General features: G+C 51.4%; 1 protein-coding gene across 1 annotated transcript in view; it reads right to left on the minus strand.

The window, feature by feature from the left end:
- The window catches only part of LOC111142396 (phosphatidylinositol 4-kinase alpha), a 118299-nt gene that overhangs the window by 9065 nt on the left and 88992 nt on the right, over positions 1–20242 (minus strand). Inside the window, exons 29-43 of the mRNA XM_022495456.1 lie at positions 18341–18460; positions 17005–17097; positions 15383–15539; positions 15014–15141; positions 9970–10128; positions 9523–9674; positions 7919–8026; positions 7195–7322; positions 5499–5618; positions 5268–5347; positions 4977–5170; positions 3877–3967; positions 3125–3292; positions 2374–2427; positions 502–622 (exon numbers count right to left, since the gene is read on the minus strand). Of these exons, the coding sequence (XP_022351164.1) occupies positions 502–622; positions 2374–2427; positions 3125–3292; positions 3877–3967; positions 4977–5170; positions 5268–5347; positions 5499–5618; positions 7195–7322; positions 7919–8026; positions 9523–9674; positions 9970–10128; positions 15014–15141; positions 15383–15539; positions 17005–17097; positions 18341–18460 (1873 nt within the window). The remainder of the gene's footprint in view (positions 1–501; positions 623–2373; positions 2428–3124; positions 3293–3876; positions 3968–4976; positions 5171–5267; positions 5348–5498; positions 5619–7194; positions 7323–7918; positions 8027–9522; positions 9675–9969; positions 10129–15013; positions 15142–15382; positions 15540–17004; positions 17098–18340; positions 18461–20242) is intronic.

Here is a 20242-nt window from a genome sequence, read left to right on the forward strand (position 1 = left end):
GCTCCTTTTTGAATTATGTTTCACAAAAATATGTTATTTATGTTAACATGTAGTGGGCTTATATTTTTTAAATGACTTGGTTTTGCCATCCAACACCGGTTAACATTGAGAGCTAAAGCCTGTGTAAATCGAAGCTCTCTGGGGGCCTCACTAGTTTTTAAGGGTGTGAAAAGCTCTCAAACAAGCTCTGTTTGAGAACCATTGCTCTGAGTGGCCGCCTCATCCCTACATGGAACTGCTAGGTCAAGTGCAGGGTGAGAAGTTCTCACAGGGGTTTGGGGAGCAGCAGGATGGTGCCAGGGTAGGCAGGGAGTCTGCAGGTGAGGTTAGCAAAGGCTTGAAGAAGGAGGGGCTCCTGCTCCTGCTAGGTGTTAAAGATGAGATGTTTCCACTAAAGGATGGGAAGCAGAGCGATAGGTGGGGGCAGCACAGGCCCTGGAGGGCTCTGGAGGGTTAAAGATTGGAGGGGAGGCCTGAGGGAAGGTCCAAGTAAATACTCACGGTCTTTCTGGTGCCCTTCTTCATCCAGATAGATGTTAGTTTTCATGTTCCATATAAACTGGTGTGCCAGAAGCTGGGATTTGGATGCCGCCCACAGAATATACTCTCGCACGTAGCCCATCTATAGGAGAGCAAGGTCACCATCAGCGCAGGCTGGACACCTCTCTGCCGAGAGAGACTAACCCAGTGCGGGAGTGGACTCCCAGCACTTGCAGACCTAGCAAGAAGCGAGTCCCAGTGGTTTCCGGCTGTGTGAGGAAGCTTGCCTGGGGATGTGTGAGCCCAGTGCAGGGGTTAGGCCAAGTTCCAGCTTGCTAGCTGGCTGGTGGGGCAGGTGGGGCAGGGGGGGCCCCAGGCGGTGAGGTCTGCAAAACAGGAAGGAGCCGGCTTTTGTTTCCTCTGTGCTTCCCCCTGGACTCTAAGAACCGTAACTCTCCAACCAGCATCTGCTGCTGTCAAGCAATAAGAATGAGTAGGCTGGGTACTAAAACTCAGCTATAAACTGGTTGTCTGGAACAATGTTCCACAGTGATGGGCAGGTTCCAGAAAACTCTAACACACAGACACTTCTTCATGAGTTGACACACCACGGCCACTATCCTAAGGACTCTCCTCTTTCTCCTTCTTAGTCATGTTCTACTCGTAACTCCAGCTTTAACTGCGCTGTCCTAAAGTTAAAAAGAAGGGCTGGCTCTTCTGGAAGACTTCTGAAAGAGCGGCCTCTCCCCGGACCAGTAGTTTGTGGCCCCTGTATCTGGTAAAGTATTCTCTGGACAGATGTCCTCAACATGGCTAGCTGGGCTTACTAAGCAGGTCAGATTTCAAATAATTCCTCGCTATGGGTTTCCCAGTGTGACTCTAGCATGGGTAGAGGGCGGTTGCTGGGATGGAGCACAGGCAGTGTGGGTTCAGGGTTGTGGTCAGCCCCGTGTTGGGGATGTTTCTGTGCCAGGCCCCAGCCTAGGCAACTCACGTACAGGTGTGCTGTACATGATGGGCTGAATTGTGCCCCCCCAACCCACAATTCATGGGTTGAAGTCATATACATACGCCTCAGTGTGATGGTGTCTGGAGACAGGCCTTTAAAAAGCTGATTAATGGGGCGCCTGGCTGGCTCAGTGGGTTAAGCCTCTGCCTTCGGCTCAGGTCACGATCTCAGGGTCCTGGGATCGAGCCCCACATCGGGCTTTCTGCTCAGCGGGGAGCCTGCTTCTCCCTCTCTCTCTGCCTGCCTCTCTGTCTACTTATGATTTCTCTCTGCCAAATAAATAAATAAAATCTTAAAAAAAAATAAAAATAAAAAGCTGATTAAATTCAAATGAGATCATTGGGGTGGTGCCTAGTCCAATGTGGGGTCCTTATAATAAGAGGAGATTAGGACACTGACACACAGAGGGAAGACCACATGAGGACACAGGGACATGGCAGCCATCTGCAAGCCCAGGAGAGGAGCCTCAAGAGAAACCAACCCCATGGGCACCTTGGTCTCCAACTTCCAGCCTCCAGAATTGTGAGAAATACATTTAAGCCCCCACTCTGTGGTTCTCTGCTATGGCGGCCCGAGCACACTAATACATACGTCATCTTGTCTCACCCTCCCTGCTTCCCACTGAAGAGACAAGGGAGCTGGATTTAGGGACAGAGGAAGCGGCTGGCAATACTTCTAGAGTCCACCCACCCGGCACAGCAAGACAGGGCCTCGGGGTGAGACGGGGTGAGGTGGGCCTCCTGGCTATGAGCACCAGCCACAGCCTCAGGTGTGTGTGAGAAAAGCTCGGGGACCGGGTCAGAGCCTGGCGGCCCTGCTCCCTAGGCCCCATCGCCCAGCATAGCTCGAAGAGGGAGGGACAGCACATGCTGGCACAGTCTTACCTTGTCATACCTGAGGGCCTGCACAATCTGGGGGATGTAGAACAGGATGGCGTCCTGCAAAGGAGGAGGACAAGTGATCATGACCTCCAGGAAGGGAAAATAATTCCTTACTTCCAGGACAGTGAAAACAAAGGCAACACAGATGGCTGTCCCAGGGCCCCATTCCAACCTGGAACGGCCCTGCTATCACTCAGCCCATGGGACACCTTGCTGGAGGTGTCTTGCTGGCGATCACAGAGGACTGAGAACCAGAGAAAGAACCAGAGGACAGCAAGGAAAATGGTGATGGCTTGAAACACAGGATGGATGAGAAAAAGCAAAGGAACAAGGCTCCCGTATCTTTAAGGACAGGGGTTATGGCCCATGTGTGTTCACTGCTGGGGACCTGTGCGGGGACAAGGGCTGAGGTTACAGTAGTCCCGTGTGTTGGGGCCTCCGCAAGTCAGCTACCAAACCCCTGTCACTATGGCTGTCACATGGGATCCCCAGCCTTCCCAGCAGTCCACGACTGGGTGATCTGCCCACGCAGCCACAACTGGCACCAAACTCAAGTCAACTTACCAACATATCTGAGTCAACTACATCTGTCTTCTGTGACTGCCTGAACAGAAACGGGATTGAAGCATGCTTAAGATGGACCAACGTTTCATCAGGCCCATATCAAGTTTCAGATAAAGCCCGTCCTTCCTGTCTCCACCTCAACACGGCCTGTGGTCCCACCAAGGCTGACTCAGGTAGGACGTGAGCTCACCGGTGGGAAGGACCGCAGGACTTTCACCCCGTACTGCGCAGTGAGAGGGTGCGGCGGGTACATGCTGGAGAAGTAGGAGAGGCCCGTGGGCGGGTCCGCAGGCGCCCAGCACAGCACATGGCTGAGCTCGGGCGCGTCGGCGTCGATGGTGTGCCAGGTGACCAGGAACTGGGAAGGAAGCAGGGAGATGGTCTGGCACAGGCAGTCCCTGGGGCCCCTCTGGAAACACCCAGTCCCATCCCGTTACATCAGGGGCAGCCCCGAGGTGATGATGATAAAGCATTTACAACAATGTGGGGAAATGGTCTGATACATGATGCAAAGTAGCATAATTCTAACTTGGGTGAAGTACAGTCAATATCTTTCTATTGCAAGCATAATAAATGCCTCACTCGAGAAACGGAAAACACTGGAAATTAGAAAAGTTATTAACCCGCTGAGGTTGCCAGGTTTGTCACATTTCTAGTTTCCAGGCATCTGGGAGGCATTTGTTTGTTTTGTTTGGTTTGGTTTTAAGATTTTATTCACTTGACAGAGAGACACAGCGAGAGAGGGTACACAAGCAGGGGGAGCAGCAGGCAGAGGCAGAGGGAGAAGCAGACTCCCCATTGAGCAGAGAGCCCAATGTGGGGCTTGGTCCCGGGACCCTGAGATCATGACCTGAGCCAAAGGAAGCTGCTTAACGACTGAGCCACCCCGGCGCCCCAGGAGGCATTTGTTTTTGTGCAGTTTGAGCCCGCGTGCGTCACTACCTTGATAGCTTCAGGGACGTCACTAACGGCTCCTGGGTCCAACCGAACGAGACGGGTCACTTCGTTGCCGATGGCTTCTGTGTTCTTAAACCTATGGCACACGCAGTGTATGGGTAGAGGGGCCTCTTCCACCTCCCCAGAAGAGAGGGAGGTAGAGGGAGACCTGAACTGGAGGGATACAGATTAGTGCCAAGTGACACCGAAACACGACGCTACTGACATATCAGTAACTCTGACCATGAGTGTTTACAATGAACAACACTATGACTGGCTACAACGTGAATGACAGAATGATCTCCAACAGGAATTATCCTACACTCCCTAAAGGATGTCCCCCTTTCTGAAGTCCTTGCCTTCAGAACACCCCCTTGCCTTGGTGCTGAAGCAGACCATCTACGGCATGGCAGCCCATGGGCCGGAAGGTAGGTCAGCAGAGGGGAGGATGGGTACATTTTCATAGGGCACCGCCTCAGGCTAACACAAGGTAGACTTTCCATGAACACTATCAGGCTGCGGTCCTGATGCAGAGGACCGAATTAGAACCAGGAGGAGGAAGCGGTAAATAGGCAAGTGTGGGCTTGTGGAGAAGAAATGTCCACCCCTGCATGTGGGGCGGATGCACTTCTGGTGGACGTAACAGGGTCCTGGGAGACCCCTCTTGGCTACCACTGGTCTAAGAGCTCTGACTGTGGAGAGCTATGAGGGGAGAGTTCACAGGACACTTGGCTGCTGGCCACCTAATCTGAGTAGCCTGTCACTGAAAGGCCTGTGGGAACAAACCAAAGGCTCCCCAGGCCGGCCGCCCTGGAGCGACAGCCTCCGTGTGCTCCTATCCTCCTCAGATACGAGACCGGCGCCGCGAATGTGCTCTGACGCCTCGTGCCTGGGCTCCGGGGTACTGGGACACTCCAGGCAGGCGTCTGTGCTGTGTAACCACTGCACAGAAACACTGGGTCAACATCTAGGGCAGAGGAACAGGCCTCTAATATCACTTCTCTGACCCTCCTTGGCAGTGACCACATCATATTCTTCCTCACTCAGGTGTCCTTTTACCGGGCTTCTGGCAAGGCCCTCATGAGGCAGGTGAGACCGGGGCCTACCTGGCTGGCAGCTGCACGGCCAGGTAAGGAGAGATGCTCCAGGCGAGGTTAACGTTGTCCTTCCACTGCTTCTCACTCAGGCTGATGTACTTGGACCTCCAGTTGGCCACACTGTTCTCTCCGGCCTGGTCCAGCTCCAATTCCGGGGCTGACAGTGGATTGTACCATGTGATGAGACGCTCAATCTCGGTGGCCTGGTGAGATGAGACATCAGTGTGCCTTCCGTGTGCACTCACATGCCACTCTGCTCCCGTTCCCGGTGCTATGGCCATAGCACGGGGGTCACCTTACCAGCAGGGACAGCAGTAGCGTCCTTCGCTTCATGTAGTACTTGTGCAGCTGGGAGCCCCGGTTGGTTTTCTTAGACATGCCTGGGTGGGGAGAGAGAAGGCCCAAGTGCAAGTCTGTGAGTCCACTGGCCCACCCTTCACATCTAGAACCCCAGAGGAAGCTGCCTTTCAGTGCTCCGCTCACGGTCTGAACTGCCAGGATGTGACCTGGACCAGCAAACCTGCAACCGACCTGACTTCTTGGAGATGGTGGACATGCCGCTGGACAGGGGGTAGGTGTTGATCCAGCCCTGCGTGGCCTGCTGCCGGGAGCCGACCGCTATGTCCAGGTTGCTCCGGGCGTCCTGGTTATCTGTAGGCACACACATTGCTGCTTCCAGAAAGAGGAGTCTGGATTTTCACCAGACAAGGTGGGCAGTGCAAGAGCAGGGAGGGAGAGACATGGTGCTGATGGATCTGCAGAATAAACCAGCCTCTAGGAAGTTTTTTTTTTGTTGTTTGTTTTTTTTTTTTTTGTAATGTAAGCTCTACATTCAAGGTGAGGCTTGAACTCACCACCCTGAGATCAAGAGGCACAGGCATACTCTACTGCTTGAGCCAGCCAGGTACCCTGGGGAAGTTCTCTGAACCATTCTACATAGAAAGCTTACTAAAACGTATTCTATTCTTCCTAGCCTTTTTCTTTTTCTTTTTCAATTTATTTATTTGACAGAGAGAGAGAGAGAGATCACTTAGGCAGAGAGGCAGGCAGAGAGAGGGGGAACCAGGTTCCCCGCTGAGCAGAGAGCCCGATGTGGGGCTCGATCCCAGGACCCTAGGATCATGACCTGAGCTGAAGGCAAAGGCTTTAACCCACTGAGCCACCCAGGCGCTCCTTCTTTTTCTTCTTTTTTTTTTTTTAAGATTTTATTTATTTGAGAAAGAGTGTGTGTGGATGCCGGTGTGGGAGAGGGGCAGAGAAGGAGGCAGAATCTCAAGCAGAAACCCCATTCAGCGTGGAGCCTGGAACAGGGCTTGATCCCACAACCCCGAGATCATGACCTGAGCTGAAATCAAGAGTCTGACGCTTAAACAACTGAGCCACCCAGGCGCCCCCCTCCTAGCTTTTAAAATAGAAAAAAGAAAATGTGGGTGGCAATCCTGATCAGTTGCAAACAGCTCTCTCATGGCCAGCGTGATGCCGCCCATCAACACCGCAGTGAGTCAGGCCCTACAGGCAGGCAAGGAGCGCTGCCGGCTCTGCTCTCCGTGGAGCCAGGACGCAGCTTCAGAAAATCTCTTTTTAATTTGCCTTTCCTTTTCCTGTAGTCAGGTTGTTGGCTGGGGGTCTGCCTGCAGAAACTATGCTCCTCCAAGAAACAGGATGTTTCTTTGTGGTTTGCTGCTTGCTTACACTGTAGCATCTTTTCCTTAACCCTGTTGGCCCCTGGCTCCTATTTATCCTCGGAGACTCGGCTCACATGTCACCTCTTCCAGAAAACTCTCCATGGCTCCCCAACTCCAGGGAGGGGGGCAAGGGCCTGTCCTTGAGGGGTGCTCCCACAATCTCATGTTGACATCACCAACCAGGTGACAGCAGACAGTGCCCTAATCATCCTGGCACCTGGGCCTTACCCCAGGATGGGCTGTCAGATAGGCAGTGGGGGCTGGTGAACTGGCTGGGGCTGGGGGACGTTATGTCACGTGGCCTCTGCTCAGGGCCTCCTGTGCTCATTCATGTTTGTCAGCTGAGGCTGGAGGACCCGTGGTGGACAGGCAGGCTTTGGGTCTCGTGACTGTGCAGCAGGGCCATGGCCAGCACTTGGCAGGACCCTCACTGTTCTGACTGGGCTCCTGCAGGGCTGCCCACCTCACACCACTGTCCCGGGTGCCTCCATGCCTCGGTCCCACCACCCAGGAGCAGCTGCCCAGCTGAGGATAAGGCTTACCTGGGGGAACCAGCTGGCTGGCAGTCAGGTACTTCTTGTCTGAGAACATGGCTGTCCAAAATTTAATCATTATGCTTATGTCTTCACGCAGCCTCTTTTCTCCTTGAGTAGGGAACTTTGGGGGGCAACTTCAAACAACCACAAGAAGACAAGAGTTAAGTGCCTAGACTCTGGGACTAGAAGCCATGCATATTATAAAAGCATGTGAGAGGTGACATGGAGTGGTCTCTGAATGACAAAAGGTGAGCCCAGAGCTAGTCATCAGCAACAACGGTCTCATTCATTCTCATGGAAAAAAGACTGACGATTTTCTGAGTCCTCTCATGGCCACCTCTGCCACTAACCCCAGTGCTGTCGACAGCCCTCGGCTGAATGGTGTCCTTGTGGAGCATCGTGCAGCTGCAGCTGTCTCTAGACAACACAACCTACGCACTCGCAAAGCAATTCTTTGTGCAATTACCATTCATGGGAACTGGAAAGTTAAATGGATGCGGTTAATCTCTTCAGTCAACTCAACTGGGGGGAAATGTGTGTATACTGTATAGGGAGGCTAGCTCTAACTGAGTACACACGTGGAAACACAGCACAGGGCTGAGCATTTTCTAACCCAGGGCCGTTCAGAGCTACTGAACAAGGAGGGCAGCGCATGAGTCAGGCCACACTGTTTTGTGCCGTGACTTCTGGGGATGTGGGACACCTGCGAGCAGCACAGCTGGGGGAGTACCTGAAGTAGTCAAAGGCGGTTGAGTAGATCTTCTCACGAAGCACGTTGCGAATGGTTGCGTTTGGGACCACGTCGGCGTGCAGGAGGGCCAGCCCGAGAGTGAGCAGTCTGCGAGAGAACACCGGGGCCCAGTCAGAGCGTGCCACCCAGGGACGCCTGAGTCGTCTCTGGCTCCTGTACTAACCATGTGGCCCTTGGGCTCAGGGCACGTCTCTGGATGACAGAGCTCTTGGAGGCCAGGACTGTGGCCCCGGCCAGGTGACTGCCACTCCTCAGGTTATTGGACCAGAAATATCTTAGGAAAGGTTGTTTTATTGTTTTTAGTTGTTGTTTTTTAAACCTTCATTCTAACTGGGGGTAAACGGACAATTTGTGTTCATCTGCCTTGACCAGAGTGCGTGTATCGCACACCACCTGCCAACTACCTTCTGAGCGCAGTCACCTCTAGGGCTACAAAGGTGGAACATTTAATTCAAGCTAAAAGAAAAAGACATTTACCAAGCATCTGGTTTCTGCCAGACCAGGGCTACCCGATGGGCATCTACAGATGGTGTTGGTCTGTGACGAGGTACTACATACAGAAACTGAGAGGGGATCCTGTTCATTTCTACAGCAATTTCGCATTGCTGTGGGGGTCCAGTGTGAAGCGTTTTCTAGTAATTTATTCTCATGCCTTTTATAAAGGTACAGGTCTGTGATGGACTAGAAATGAAGGGAAAAGAGTACTAGCCCTTCCCCACAGTGGTCTGAGAAGCACCGTCCCAGGGGTGCCCGGGGGCTGCAGGAACATGGGTCTGGAGCTCAGGGGAGCAGAAAGAGCCGGTGCCGGCAATGGGCAGCAGGAAGGGGTACAGGCAGGAGGAGCAGCATACCCTGAAAGGGGGCCCCTCAGTCTCCTTACAACTGACCACCCAGGCACTTTCAGGCCTTCCCCATGCCAGATTCACCCAGTCTGCTGTGTCCATAGCACCCCTGACCGTAGCACCGGGCCTGAGCCTCCCTATTAGGTCACATATCCCCCAAAGGGGAGTATCCCCTGGCGAGGTTGGTATTTTGCATGGGACTTGGCAAAAGTCAACTTGGTGTAGTCAGCACGATCAGAAGTTTTCTGTGAACATCTCTGAGGGGTAAAGAGACCGGCCCAAAGTCACTGCCAGCCCCCCAGTCTGAGCTTGTCACACCTGAGCTCCACTACACCACCTGCTGTTTTCACTCACCACTGTGACACCAGAATCCTTTCACTACCATCTACCCCCAGCCAATTTAGAAAGGCTGCCCAACATTTGGGTGCCCCATTGGGTTCCTGAATGAACCATTTCCTGAACGCTCCCACGCTATGGACAGCCCATTGGCTGACTTCCTCAGCCCTGGGCAGGGCCGGCCAGATCATTCCATCCAGATCCCCTCCCCAAGGGCCTTGCATATACTAGGGCTTGATTGGTTTCTGATAAAAACAAAACAAAACAAAACAAAACAAAACAAACCAGACCAAGCTCGGGAACCTCCCACACAGACTGCCTCCCGCACCAGCAGCTCTACCTCCCCCCACCCCACCCTACCTCCCCCCACCCCACCCCTGCCACCACGAGAGGAGAGCCCCTCACTTGAAGCGAGGTCCGATGGCTGCCACGTGCCGGTTCATGCTCCCCTTGGCCCCACCGATGTTCAGGGACATGGAGCGCTGCAGCAAGCTGGAGAAGATCTCCACTTGGTCTGAGCTGCAGTACTTGGCGATCTCGAACCGCTGTACCAGGAACTGAGTGGGAAGGAGAACATGTTGCTCTGCTGGGGCCTGGCCTGCCCGCCCGTGGAGCCAGCATGGAGCCAGCACGGCCAGCTAAGGTGGAGCTCTGGGCCAACAGAAGGGCGGGTGGGGGTCTTAGGGGAAGCACGACATTCCAGCAAGGGGCTGGGGACAAGTCTGGAAGAGCCATCCCCCCATCCCCAGGTAAGGCAGTCTTAAACCTGGAGCTCCACGTTTACTGGCCCACTGGTTCCGGGGGCGTCCCTGACCTCACAGCTATAGTGGGCAAAGATGGAGAAGCACTTACGTCAATCCAAATGTAGTGAGGGGTCACTTCGGGGGCACAGGGTTTGGGCTGACTGGCTTCTGATGCTGCTAGGGGGTCCGCTTCCTTTATCTCCGCGGAAAACAGGCCAAACTTCTGCTCCACTGTCATCTGCCAGGCTCCTGCCATCTCCCGCATAAACTGCAAGTATGCAACGAAGGTTAGTGGCTCTGTGAAGCTGAGGACTATGTAAAGGAACATAAAAGGAATACATGCTCAGGGCACCTGGGTGACTCCGTCGGTTAAGCTCGGTTAAGACTCTTGATTTCAGCTTTCAGCTCAGGTCATGATCTCAGGGTCCTGGGATAGAGCTACACACTGGGCTCTCTGCTCAGCAGGGAACCTGCTTCCCTCTCTCTCTGCCTGCCTCTCTGCCTACTTGTAAACACTCTCTGTCAAATAAATAAATAAATAAATCTTAAAAGGAAAAAAAAAAAAGACTCTTGATTTTGGCTCAGGTCATATATCAGGGCTGAGACTGAGTCCTGCGTCAAGCTCTGTGCTGGGGGTGGAGTCTGCTTAAGATTCCCCCTCTCCTCTCTTCTGCCCCTTCCCACCCCTTAAAAAAAAAATACACGCTTAACAAACAAAACTTAGAAAACCAAGGAAAGCATGAACAAAAAAATAAAGACCACTTATGATCTAATATCCCAGCCGTTTTCTATCAAAAAGCCCATTCTTGAACTATCACTAGGCCAGGTGCTGGCTTCCTGCTTTGTGGTGTGGTCCCAGCACGCCTGGGACCGGCCTAGTGCTGGGTGGGCCCTCAACAGGCTCTGCCAAGCAGCCTGGCTGAATCTTCCTGACAACCCTGAAGCACCGTGGTTGCAGAGGTGAGGTTGCCTGCTCACGGCCTCTAATCTGGCAAAGGCAGGGCTGGATTTTGGCTCTGGAGCCCAGGTCCTTTTCTCCACTCAACACAGACCCTCCAGGCTCTGGGAATGGAGTAGTGAATGACACAAACAGCCACCCAGTCTATGAGGGGGGCCACAGATGGCAAGGGAAGTGAGATCTAGATATCAGACACTGATCAAAGCTAAGGGGAAACAGAGTCATGAGGGGGCTTAGAAGAATCAATGGATGTATGTGCATGACATTCTAGACATGGTGGGCAGGGGATAGCAGAGACAAGCCCTGGAGGAGATGTAGGAGTGAGGCATGCAGTTTCTTGGCTGCCTGAAAAGAGCACTGCCAAGTGAGGGTACAGACTAAAGCAGGAATATGCCTGGAGGGCAGGGGCAGCAGGGACCCCAGCGTGCATGAAACAGGGTAGGCAAGGGACAGAGAGGGGGAAAGCTGGGATGGCAGAGGGGCTTGCAGGCCTTAGAAACAAGTGTGCCTTCTACTTTGAGTGACCATGGGCAGCACTGACAGGTCTGGGGCACAGAAAGGACCTAATGTGACCCATATTTTACTGATGTACTCTGTGTATGTGAGGAGAAGGCAGAGAGGGCCTATGTGGAAGCAGCATCTGCCTCCCTAGTCCAAGAGAGATGAAGGAGATTGGGGCCAGGGGGCAGCAGTCGGGATGCTGGGAAGTGGCCAGCTTCTGGATATACTTTAAAGGTAGAAAGAAAAGTCTGACAGGATTTGCTGAGGATCATTTGTGAGAAGCGCAAAAAGGGGAGTCAGGATTTTGTCTGAGCACGGGGAACAACTATGTTGGGGTCCATAGAGATTTGGAGGCAGATGGGTGGAGGTCGGTGTGGGGCTAGTTCCTTTGATTTGGGTCATGAATTTGAGCACCACACCAAGAGATCACAGGTCTTTCCCATCTTAGCGGGATATAGGCCCCAGAATCTCACAAAGCAGGTTTTCAAGGTGGGATGAGCCCAACAAACTCATAGCTCTATCTCTCTAGGGATGCAGAAGCATCAGGATGCCATCAGCAATTGTCTCTAAAGTTGGAGTTATGAAGGATTTTTGTTTTTTTCATTCTACTCCTATCTTTCAACTTCTCTATAATGAACATAAATGGTTTTTTATAACAGAAAAAATTAAAAACTAGAAGCCAACAATATAAAAGACACAAAAACAAAAGTTAAAATTCTCCCCAAGATGTTGCTGGGCCTGGTCAGGGAGTGTGAGGACACAGATGACCTTCAGGCCCAAGTGAATGGCAAGAACGGTCTGGACAATATTATAAAACAGGCTTATCTGTTGGACTGCTGAGTGTTAGATGAGAAAGCCACAAAGAACGGATTTAAAGAGACTTTACATAAGAAGCAACAAGCTCTAGCAGCTCATGGGCCAGTGCTGGGTCTGGACACAAGTGGGTGGCCAAGGCCTGCCAAAGGCCGAGAGACCTGAAGCCAGCAGAGTTACTGCTGATGGCAGGGGCAGGGGAAATAGATCGGAGTCTGAAAGACCCCAGACGAAACAGCAATTTGTTTGGCATAAAAATCCTTCCACGACCCCTTTTCTAATTTTGATGGGGGAGAAAAAAAGGGAAGTGAAGGTGAGGTGAGAAGTAGGAAGAGGGGCGCCTGGGTGGCTCAGTGGGTTGGGCCACTGCCTTATGCTCAGGTCATGATCCCAGGGTCCTGGGATCGAGTCCCGCATCGGGCTCTCTGCTCTGTGGGGAGCCTGCTTCCGTCTCTCTCTCTCTCTGCCTCTGTCTACTGTGATCTCTCTCTGTCAAATAAATAAATAAAATCTTGGAAAAAAAAAAAGAAAAGAAAAGAAAAGTAGGAAGAGTCCAACCTTCTTGCCAAGACTGATCCCTCAGGGGTAGGGATCAGTGACCTTTATTTTAGTCACCCAACAAAAGAAAGACCTATTTTCTAGGAAAGTGAAACAGCACTGCTCCTCAGTCTCCACCGCTTTTCTATGCACAAAGTCTACAACACAACGAAAACATTTGAAACACTAAAGAAAGAAGAAATCAACAGAAACAGACCTACAGATGACCCTGATACTAGAACATATCAGATAAGGATTATAAAATAAATATTGTAAATATGACCAAATAGTTCTAGGTAAAGATGGAAAAACTAGATGAAGATACAGAGAATCTCAGTAGAGGTTAAAAAAAGAAAGTGAACTAAAGCAGAGAGAATTTACTCCAGCAGAGCTGAACTACAGGCAATGCTGAGGGAATTTCTTTGGGCTGAAGAGAACAACTGAATCTGAGTCCACAGAAAGACTTGAGGAGTGTGAGAAATGGAAAATATCTGGATAAATGTGTAAGGCTTTTAAAAAAGTCCTTTTCTTGACTTCTTTGAAAGGCTTTTGACTTTCATTAATTCTTTAATTAATTAATTAATTAATTAATTAGAGAGGGAAAGAGAGAACACAAGTAGGCAGAGAGGCAGGCAGAGTGGGAGGGGGAAGCAGGCTCCCCACTGATCAGAGAGCCTGATGCAGGGCTCAATCCCAGGACCCTGAGATCATGACCTGAGCCGAAGGTGGAGGCTCACTCCACTGAGCCACCCAGGCGCCCCTTATTTTATCTTTTTAAAGACCCTGTTTATTCATTTGATAGAGAGAGACACAGAGAGAGAAGGAACATAAGGAGCCCGATGTGGGACTCAATCCCAGCACCCCGGGACCATGACCCGAGCCAACAACTGAGCCACCCAGGTGCCCCTTTAGTTTTATTTTTAAAGATTTTATTTATTTGAGAGAGAGAGACAGCATGAGTAGGAGAGGGGCAGAGGGAGAGGGACAGACAGACTTCCCTCCAAGTGAGGAGCCAGAGGTGGAGGTTGATCCCAGAACTCCAAGATCAAGACCTGAGCTGAGGTCAGATGCTTTACTGACTGAGCCACCTAGGTGCCCTGGCTTTTGACTTTTAGAACAAAAATAACACTATTATAAGGCATATAACATACACAGCAGTAAAACAGATGAACCCAAAAGGGGGGGTATATGGGAGTACGTGACGACAACGGCAGATCGCTGTCAACGCGGAATCCTCTGCCTGGCAATGACAGCCACCAGCGCTACAACAGCAGTTAGTGTTCACTCACAGATCGCTCTGGCCACTGCTCCTGGCCCATGAGGTGCATTAAGCCTTCAATCTCCACGACAAGCCTATGTCAAGGGTGCCTGTGCTATTATCCATTATACAGATGAGGAGCATTGTCCGGAAGTCAGAGCCCCTAGAGGCTGCAGCAGGACTCGCAGGCCCTTCTGCGTGCTCCCTGATGTGAGCAGAGCTGGCCAGGCTGAGAACCCAGTGCCTAACTTAGTTCCATGGAGAAAGGGTCCAGGAGCCACTGGTAAGCCCAGGGTCCCAGCTGACTCCCTCTTCTGAGAGGCAGCTGTCAGTGCTTCTCCCTGACCAGGTAATCTCCCATGGAAGCCAACTGGACCAAAACATTTCCTAAACTCTGAATGGTGTGCCCAATACAAACCCTCTGCAGTTAGAACGTCCCAGGCAAATGTGAGGTATGATGATTATTGCCACCACCACCACCTGCCTGGAACATTCTAATTTTATCTCTGGAAATATTCCATTTTCCTCAGGGAATAAGAAAATACCCCCTTTGACCACTTAATTCAAGTCATCTTAAGACATAGAAGAAAAAAATGCCAAATTCTGTTATGAAAATTAATGAGATCTTTGAAAAACACAACAGTTCTGGATATTCATCCAATCAGTTGAAAGGGCATATATGACCTTGAGTCGGGGCTTCCTCAAGTACTAATTTTAGAAATATGGTCACCAGGAAGACTGTCCCTCCCAAAGTGAGCAAGCCAAGAGAAATACCTTTGTGGACAACTACCACCGCTCCCAAACCTGTCCCATGTGTTCCACTCAGAGAAATGGCTCCCTCTACTGAGCTTCTGAGAAACAACAACTTCTAGGAGCCGCTAGGATCCTTTTAACATATATTCCCTGTCGTCTTGGATATAGCTCAGTGGTCAAGCATTAATATCACGATCTTACAGATAAGGAGACTGAGGGCCCAGAGGATAAGAGGCTTGCCTGGAGTTTCCAAGCTTGTCAGCTGAGCAGCCAGGTCAAGCTCTCTCTCTCACCAGCCCTACCCTCAGGAGCTCAACAGAGCCAGTGTCCTACCGGTACTTCCACTCCGTTCTTGCCAGCCAGCAGCCACTCCCAGCAGGCCAGGGCGGTCTCCATGCCATGCTCATTGAACATCCGGAGGGGACCCCAACACAGATGATGAAGGAGCTGTGGGTCACAATCTGCAAGCAAACACACACTGTTCAGAAAAAGCACTGAACACGGGCTGAACCCTTTGCCTGCCTCCCCAAGTCAACAAGACAGAGCACCAGGTGGGCCAATGATGGTCTTTTATTTACTTCCTCTACTCCCTGAGAGACACGAAAGAGATCTCTACTGGGGGAGCCCCAGCTCACTAAGGAAAACAAGGTAAACACTCATTTCCAAATGGGCCCAGAGCTCCGCAGTGGCTCTGTCCATTACCTTTGCTGCTGATGAGCATCGCCGTCAGCTTGAACATGGCCTGCGTGTAGTGCTGAGCATTACTGTGGTCTAATGCTGTATTCAGCTCCTGGACCATCATTTTGTTCAGGTCAGATATCTGGCCTGTGGCATCTGAGAACCGGATCATTCCATACACCTGCAAGAAGCACACTTGTCAAGAGAGTCATACGTGGGGTGCCTGGGTGGCTCAGTGGGTTAAAGCCTCTGCCTTCGGCTCAGGTCATGATCCCAGGGTCCTGGGATTGAGCCCCACATCGGGCTCTCTGCTCAGCGGGGATCCTGCTTCCTCCTCTCTCTCTGCCTGCCTCTCTGCCTACTTGTGATCTCTGTCTGTCAAATAAATAAATAAAATCTTAAAAAAAAAGAGAGAGTCACACGTAATCCAGGCACATGGACAAGGCCTGACCGAGCCCCAACTGTCTTAAACTAGAGCTTGTGTGTGGAGAGAGTGACAGGATCATTTCAATGACGCTACCACTGCTCACACTTTGAGGAAACTTCTCTTTTAGCAATGTATGTTGAATTTAGCAATGAAGGCATTCCCTTCATTCTAGATGGTCCTTGAAGGCAGAGACCCAGTCTTGTCCATTTTACATTTCAGCACTGAGTCCGGGGTCTGAACCACAGTAGCGCTGCATGATGTAGACTGATTAAATACAGTTCTTTTGGAGTCAATTAATGACTCAAATGAGAAAATTTTTGAAGTTGTACGTCATATCCCTCCCTCCCCAACAAAAGCATGCTTCTCTCTTATCTACCAGACTTGACTATATAGAAAGGATCTGACTCCTTTCAAAACCAAACCTACTGCCAAAGACAGACTTTCTATCACCAGTGGGGTATTCAAAATAGGTGGAACAGGACCTCAGAGCAATTTCCAGCACTGGGAACATCGGCTCAGTGGCAACCTAGGGTCAGCGGCAGCCTACAGAGTGAGGACCCCCCCGCCAAGGGCCCCCAGAAAGAGGAAGAACAATTACTAGAATGAGGAACTAGAAGGGGGGAGGAGAGACCTCACTCAGATGGGGCGCTGACGGACTTGCAGGGATCTCTGAAATGGTGTGGATGAGCTTCTGTGTTTTATAGATTCAGAAACCGAGGCCCCAAGATGTGAAGCAACTCGCCAGGCTGGGCTGAAGTGCGGCACGGCAGGCGAGGGCCCTCACGGGGAGATGCGGTTCCCAACCCCGCTCTGCCTCTGTGACTCTGGCAAGTTACTTTATTTCCAGAGTCTCAGTTTCATTATCTGTAAAGCTAGAACAATAGTACATACATCTCACCAACTGCCCCAGATAGTGCATGGCACTCAGTGAATATTTGCTACCACTTAAAACAAACAAACAAACAAAAATAGAGAAACGGAGAACGCTTCAGCATGGCCAGAATGTGCATATGTGCAATCACCGTCCTGCAGAGGAGGTGAGTAGCTGCCATAAATGGTCCAGACTATGCTAGGGAGCCCCGGGGCCCATGCCTTCAAGTCTACCTAAAATGAGCGAGTTCCAGACCCCCGGGTGCATTATTCCGTTGGGAGGGAGCTGACTGGCCTTGGAGCGCGAGGACACCCCCACGGCCTGGGGACACAAGGGGAAGAGAAATACCTCGCCCGCGTAGCGGTTGCGTAGATTCAGGGACGCCATGAAGTTGGAGTAATCTTTCTTCACACAGGCTGGGCGCTCTGTTAGCTGAGTTGCCTACAGACAAACACCAAGAATTACTTCAGGCCATTGCCACATGTTTTTCTCATGTTCACCATGGCTAAGCCTGAGTCCCATTAAGAAGTCAAGTCGGATCCAGGGGTTATTAAAAATCTTCACTGCTGGCAAGCTAATAAAACAAAATATTTTAGAACAGCCCCCAGTCTGATACATCCCAGGGAAGAAAGACGATAAAAAAATCTCAGTATGGAAAATTTTCTCTGGAAGGCAGCTTGTGATATAGCTTCAATACGCTGCCCTGATTGCTTTCATCCCCAGTGGTGAAAAGACCTTTGCAAAAGACAGATCACCAGATCGTTGTGAGAATCATTGTAACCTACAACGAAAATGCTGTGAAGTTAGTGCTCCTGGGCTGTCTCCTGTGGGTGTGCGCTGGTGTGTAAATGTGACTTGAAGATGGTGAAGGGTGATGTTGAGAGCATGGTGTCAGAGCGAGCAAAAGCCAGCAGGGGCTCAGAGACACCCAAGAGTTGCCACCAGTCTACGGCAGGTCTAGCAGCGGAACACAAAAGGGGCTCACTCTTGAGTACAAAGGAGGCCTGCAGAAAGGGAAAGAATTTGCAGACCACACCCTCCCCCCCACGGCCTCTGCTTCAGCTTCAGCACCCCAGCCCATCTCCCCTGCCTCGGGGTTGTGAGGACTGCTCTCCCTAACCCTGGCTGGTCACTGCTACCATGCTGTTGGGCTATCGCGCTGCCCAGCATCACCAAAGACTACAAACATGCAGCGAGGATGACCCCTTTCACCTTTCCCTTTAGCGTCTTTTACTACAAACCAACACAACCTAGCCACTTCTTGACATATGGATGCTACAAGGAATCCTAAGCAGAACAAATGAAGCTGAAGATGTGTGTGCACGTGCGTTCTAGTGCCTGCTGAAACAGAAAAATCTAGCAAATGCTTTCAATCAATGCGATATAAGATAATGCTGACTGCGTCTCCCGGAGCTCAGTTTTCTTCCCTGTGGATACAGAGAAATCCAAATCTGGTATCATTAATGAGTCAAGAAAACACAGTAAGGTTCTACTGCCCAATTCTCTCTGAACGTGGGGATCGTACATGGGACTCGGATCTGCCTACTGCCAGCACGGCCTCGTGTGCAGCATGTGGGTGTCCAGGCGCTTTCGGAAAAAGCTCTGCATCGGCTTTGGCCTTTCCCTCACCCTGTGGCTCCTGGGGCTGAAGGAGACTCCTGCTCCCTGGGAGGCGCACACTTACCCCGAGAGTGGTGTTCTGCTTGTTGTAGCCGGCGAAGTGAAGGATGCTTTCAGTGGCCATGGCCAACCCTGTGTGCTGGGACAGTCCTGACACCCAGTTCTGATGCTTGTTCAGATATTCCTGAAGTCAGAAACAAAAAAAGCCTCTTTTATTTTAAAGGTATGTGAGGTAGTAGAGCAAACCTTGGTTCCAATGTTGGGTCCAACCCCTTCTGCAGGAGCCTCAGTAAGTTAAAGTGCCCCCCAACTGGCTACTGCTCATGCATGAACAAGGCCAATTGCTCAGAGCAGCCAGCACGCACAGTAAAGGTGAGAGGACCGCTTATTCTTTTAGCACATCCTTGCTGACCATCTGCCACCTGCCAGGTCCTGTGCACCCCAGAACACAGAGTGGCACAGTCCTGGTCGTGCTGTCAACATCTGGGCAGTTCTCTTGCCAGAGCACTCTGCTGTGAAGGGGCTTGATCGGCAGCAGAAGGGCAGAGCAAGGGCCTGAGTCTGCCTGGCCAACCGTGGAGGGGGATGCCAGGGCAAAGGGACACCTGGCAGGGTTGGAGATGTGAGAAGGCCTGCTTCTCTGGGGACTGTCAGGGGTCAGCACTGCAGGAGCAGCAAATACAAGGAGCTAGATGCTAGGCGGCAAGCCTGGGCCAGAGATGGGCCAGGTCCAGAAAGGCCTTGTCTGTCAGGTGAGGGAGATTAGGTCGGGCCACAGGACTCCCCTTGGGAAAGTGCATGAGCACTAACTTACAAAAAACTGTGTCAGTGGTATTGGAGGGTTCATGGAGCCCCCAAAACCCAACCATGGACCCTATGGTGATGGGGAGAGGCTAATGAGCAGAGGTAGTGGGGAAGTGTGCCAAGCAGATTTGTTAGTGAAACCGGCCCACTGTGGTGGGCACGGAGGATGACTCAGGACAGACAGGCTGCTGGCAGGAGGCCCAGGTGGGATGGGAACACCACGGCTGGGCAGTGAGGGCTGGATGGCGGGTGGGGTGGCGTTCAGATGGACTAGATGTGCAGGGGGAAGGGAAACAGGGCCTGGGGCAATACCAAGGGGAGGGCTGGTAGAAGCACCAAGACCAGTGCAAGCCTTTGCATTTTCCACTCCCCTCCCAGACCACGCTTAAAAAAATACATAGCTCTCCCTATTGTAGGCTTTTTTGTTTAATGAACCTTTTTAGAAATGAAAGGTGGCTTCCCCTCTTTAGACCTTAGCCTTGAGAACTGAAGCCCCTCTTCTCCATGTGAACAAACGAACAAAAAAATCGGTTCCTAGGGGCACCTGGGTGGCTCAGTGGGTTAAAGCCTCTGCCTTTAGCTCAGGTCATGGTCCCAGGGTCCTGGGATCGAGCCCTGCGTTGGACTCTCTGCTCAGCGGGGAGCCTGCTTCCCCCTCTCTCTCTGCCTGCCTCTCTGCCTACTTGTGATCTCTGTCAAATAAATAAATAAAATCTTAAAAAAAAAATCGGTTCCTAAATATGAACAGTTTAAGAAAGTACCCCAGCCTGAAGAGGACCAGTGTATCCACTAGACGGCAACTATTATCAAGTTCCAGGCATGGCCGAGTTACAAGGCCTCCCTCTGTGCAGCTTAGCTGCTGAGTGTCTAATGGAGGGCTTATTTATTTATTTTTTTTTTCCATTTCCCCAATTGCTCTAACCTCATTCCTCTAACACCTTTGTGGAAGGAGGAGTGTACGGTGACGTTAGGTACCACTCACGGGCGCTAACAAAATGCTTTTCCAAATGGCCTCCGAGGCTCTTGGGGCTAGCGGCTCTGTCCTTCCTGGATTCCAGATCCAGAAACAGTTTGGAACCAGCTTTGTCCTGACAAGTGTTGCTGAGGGCAACTTCACACGCCCTTCTCAATGCACCTTCTCTTTATTAAGCCAGATTTCCTC

This window comes from Enhydra lutris, unplaced genomic scaffold, assembly GCF_002288905.1.
Source record: "Enhydra lutris kenyoni isolate GAN:26980312 unplaced genomic scaffold, ASM228890v2 scaffoldscaffold8, whole genome shotgun sequence".
NCBI classification, from domain to species: Eukaryota; Metazoa; Chordata; class Mammalia; order Carnivora; family Mustelidae; genus Enhydra; species Enhydra lutris.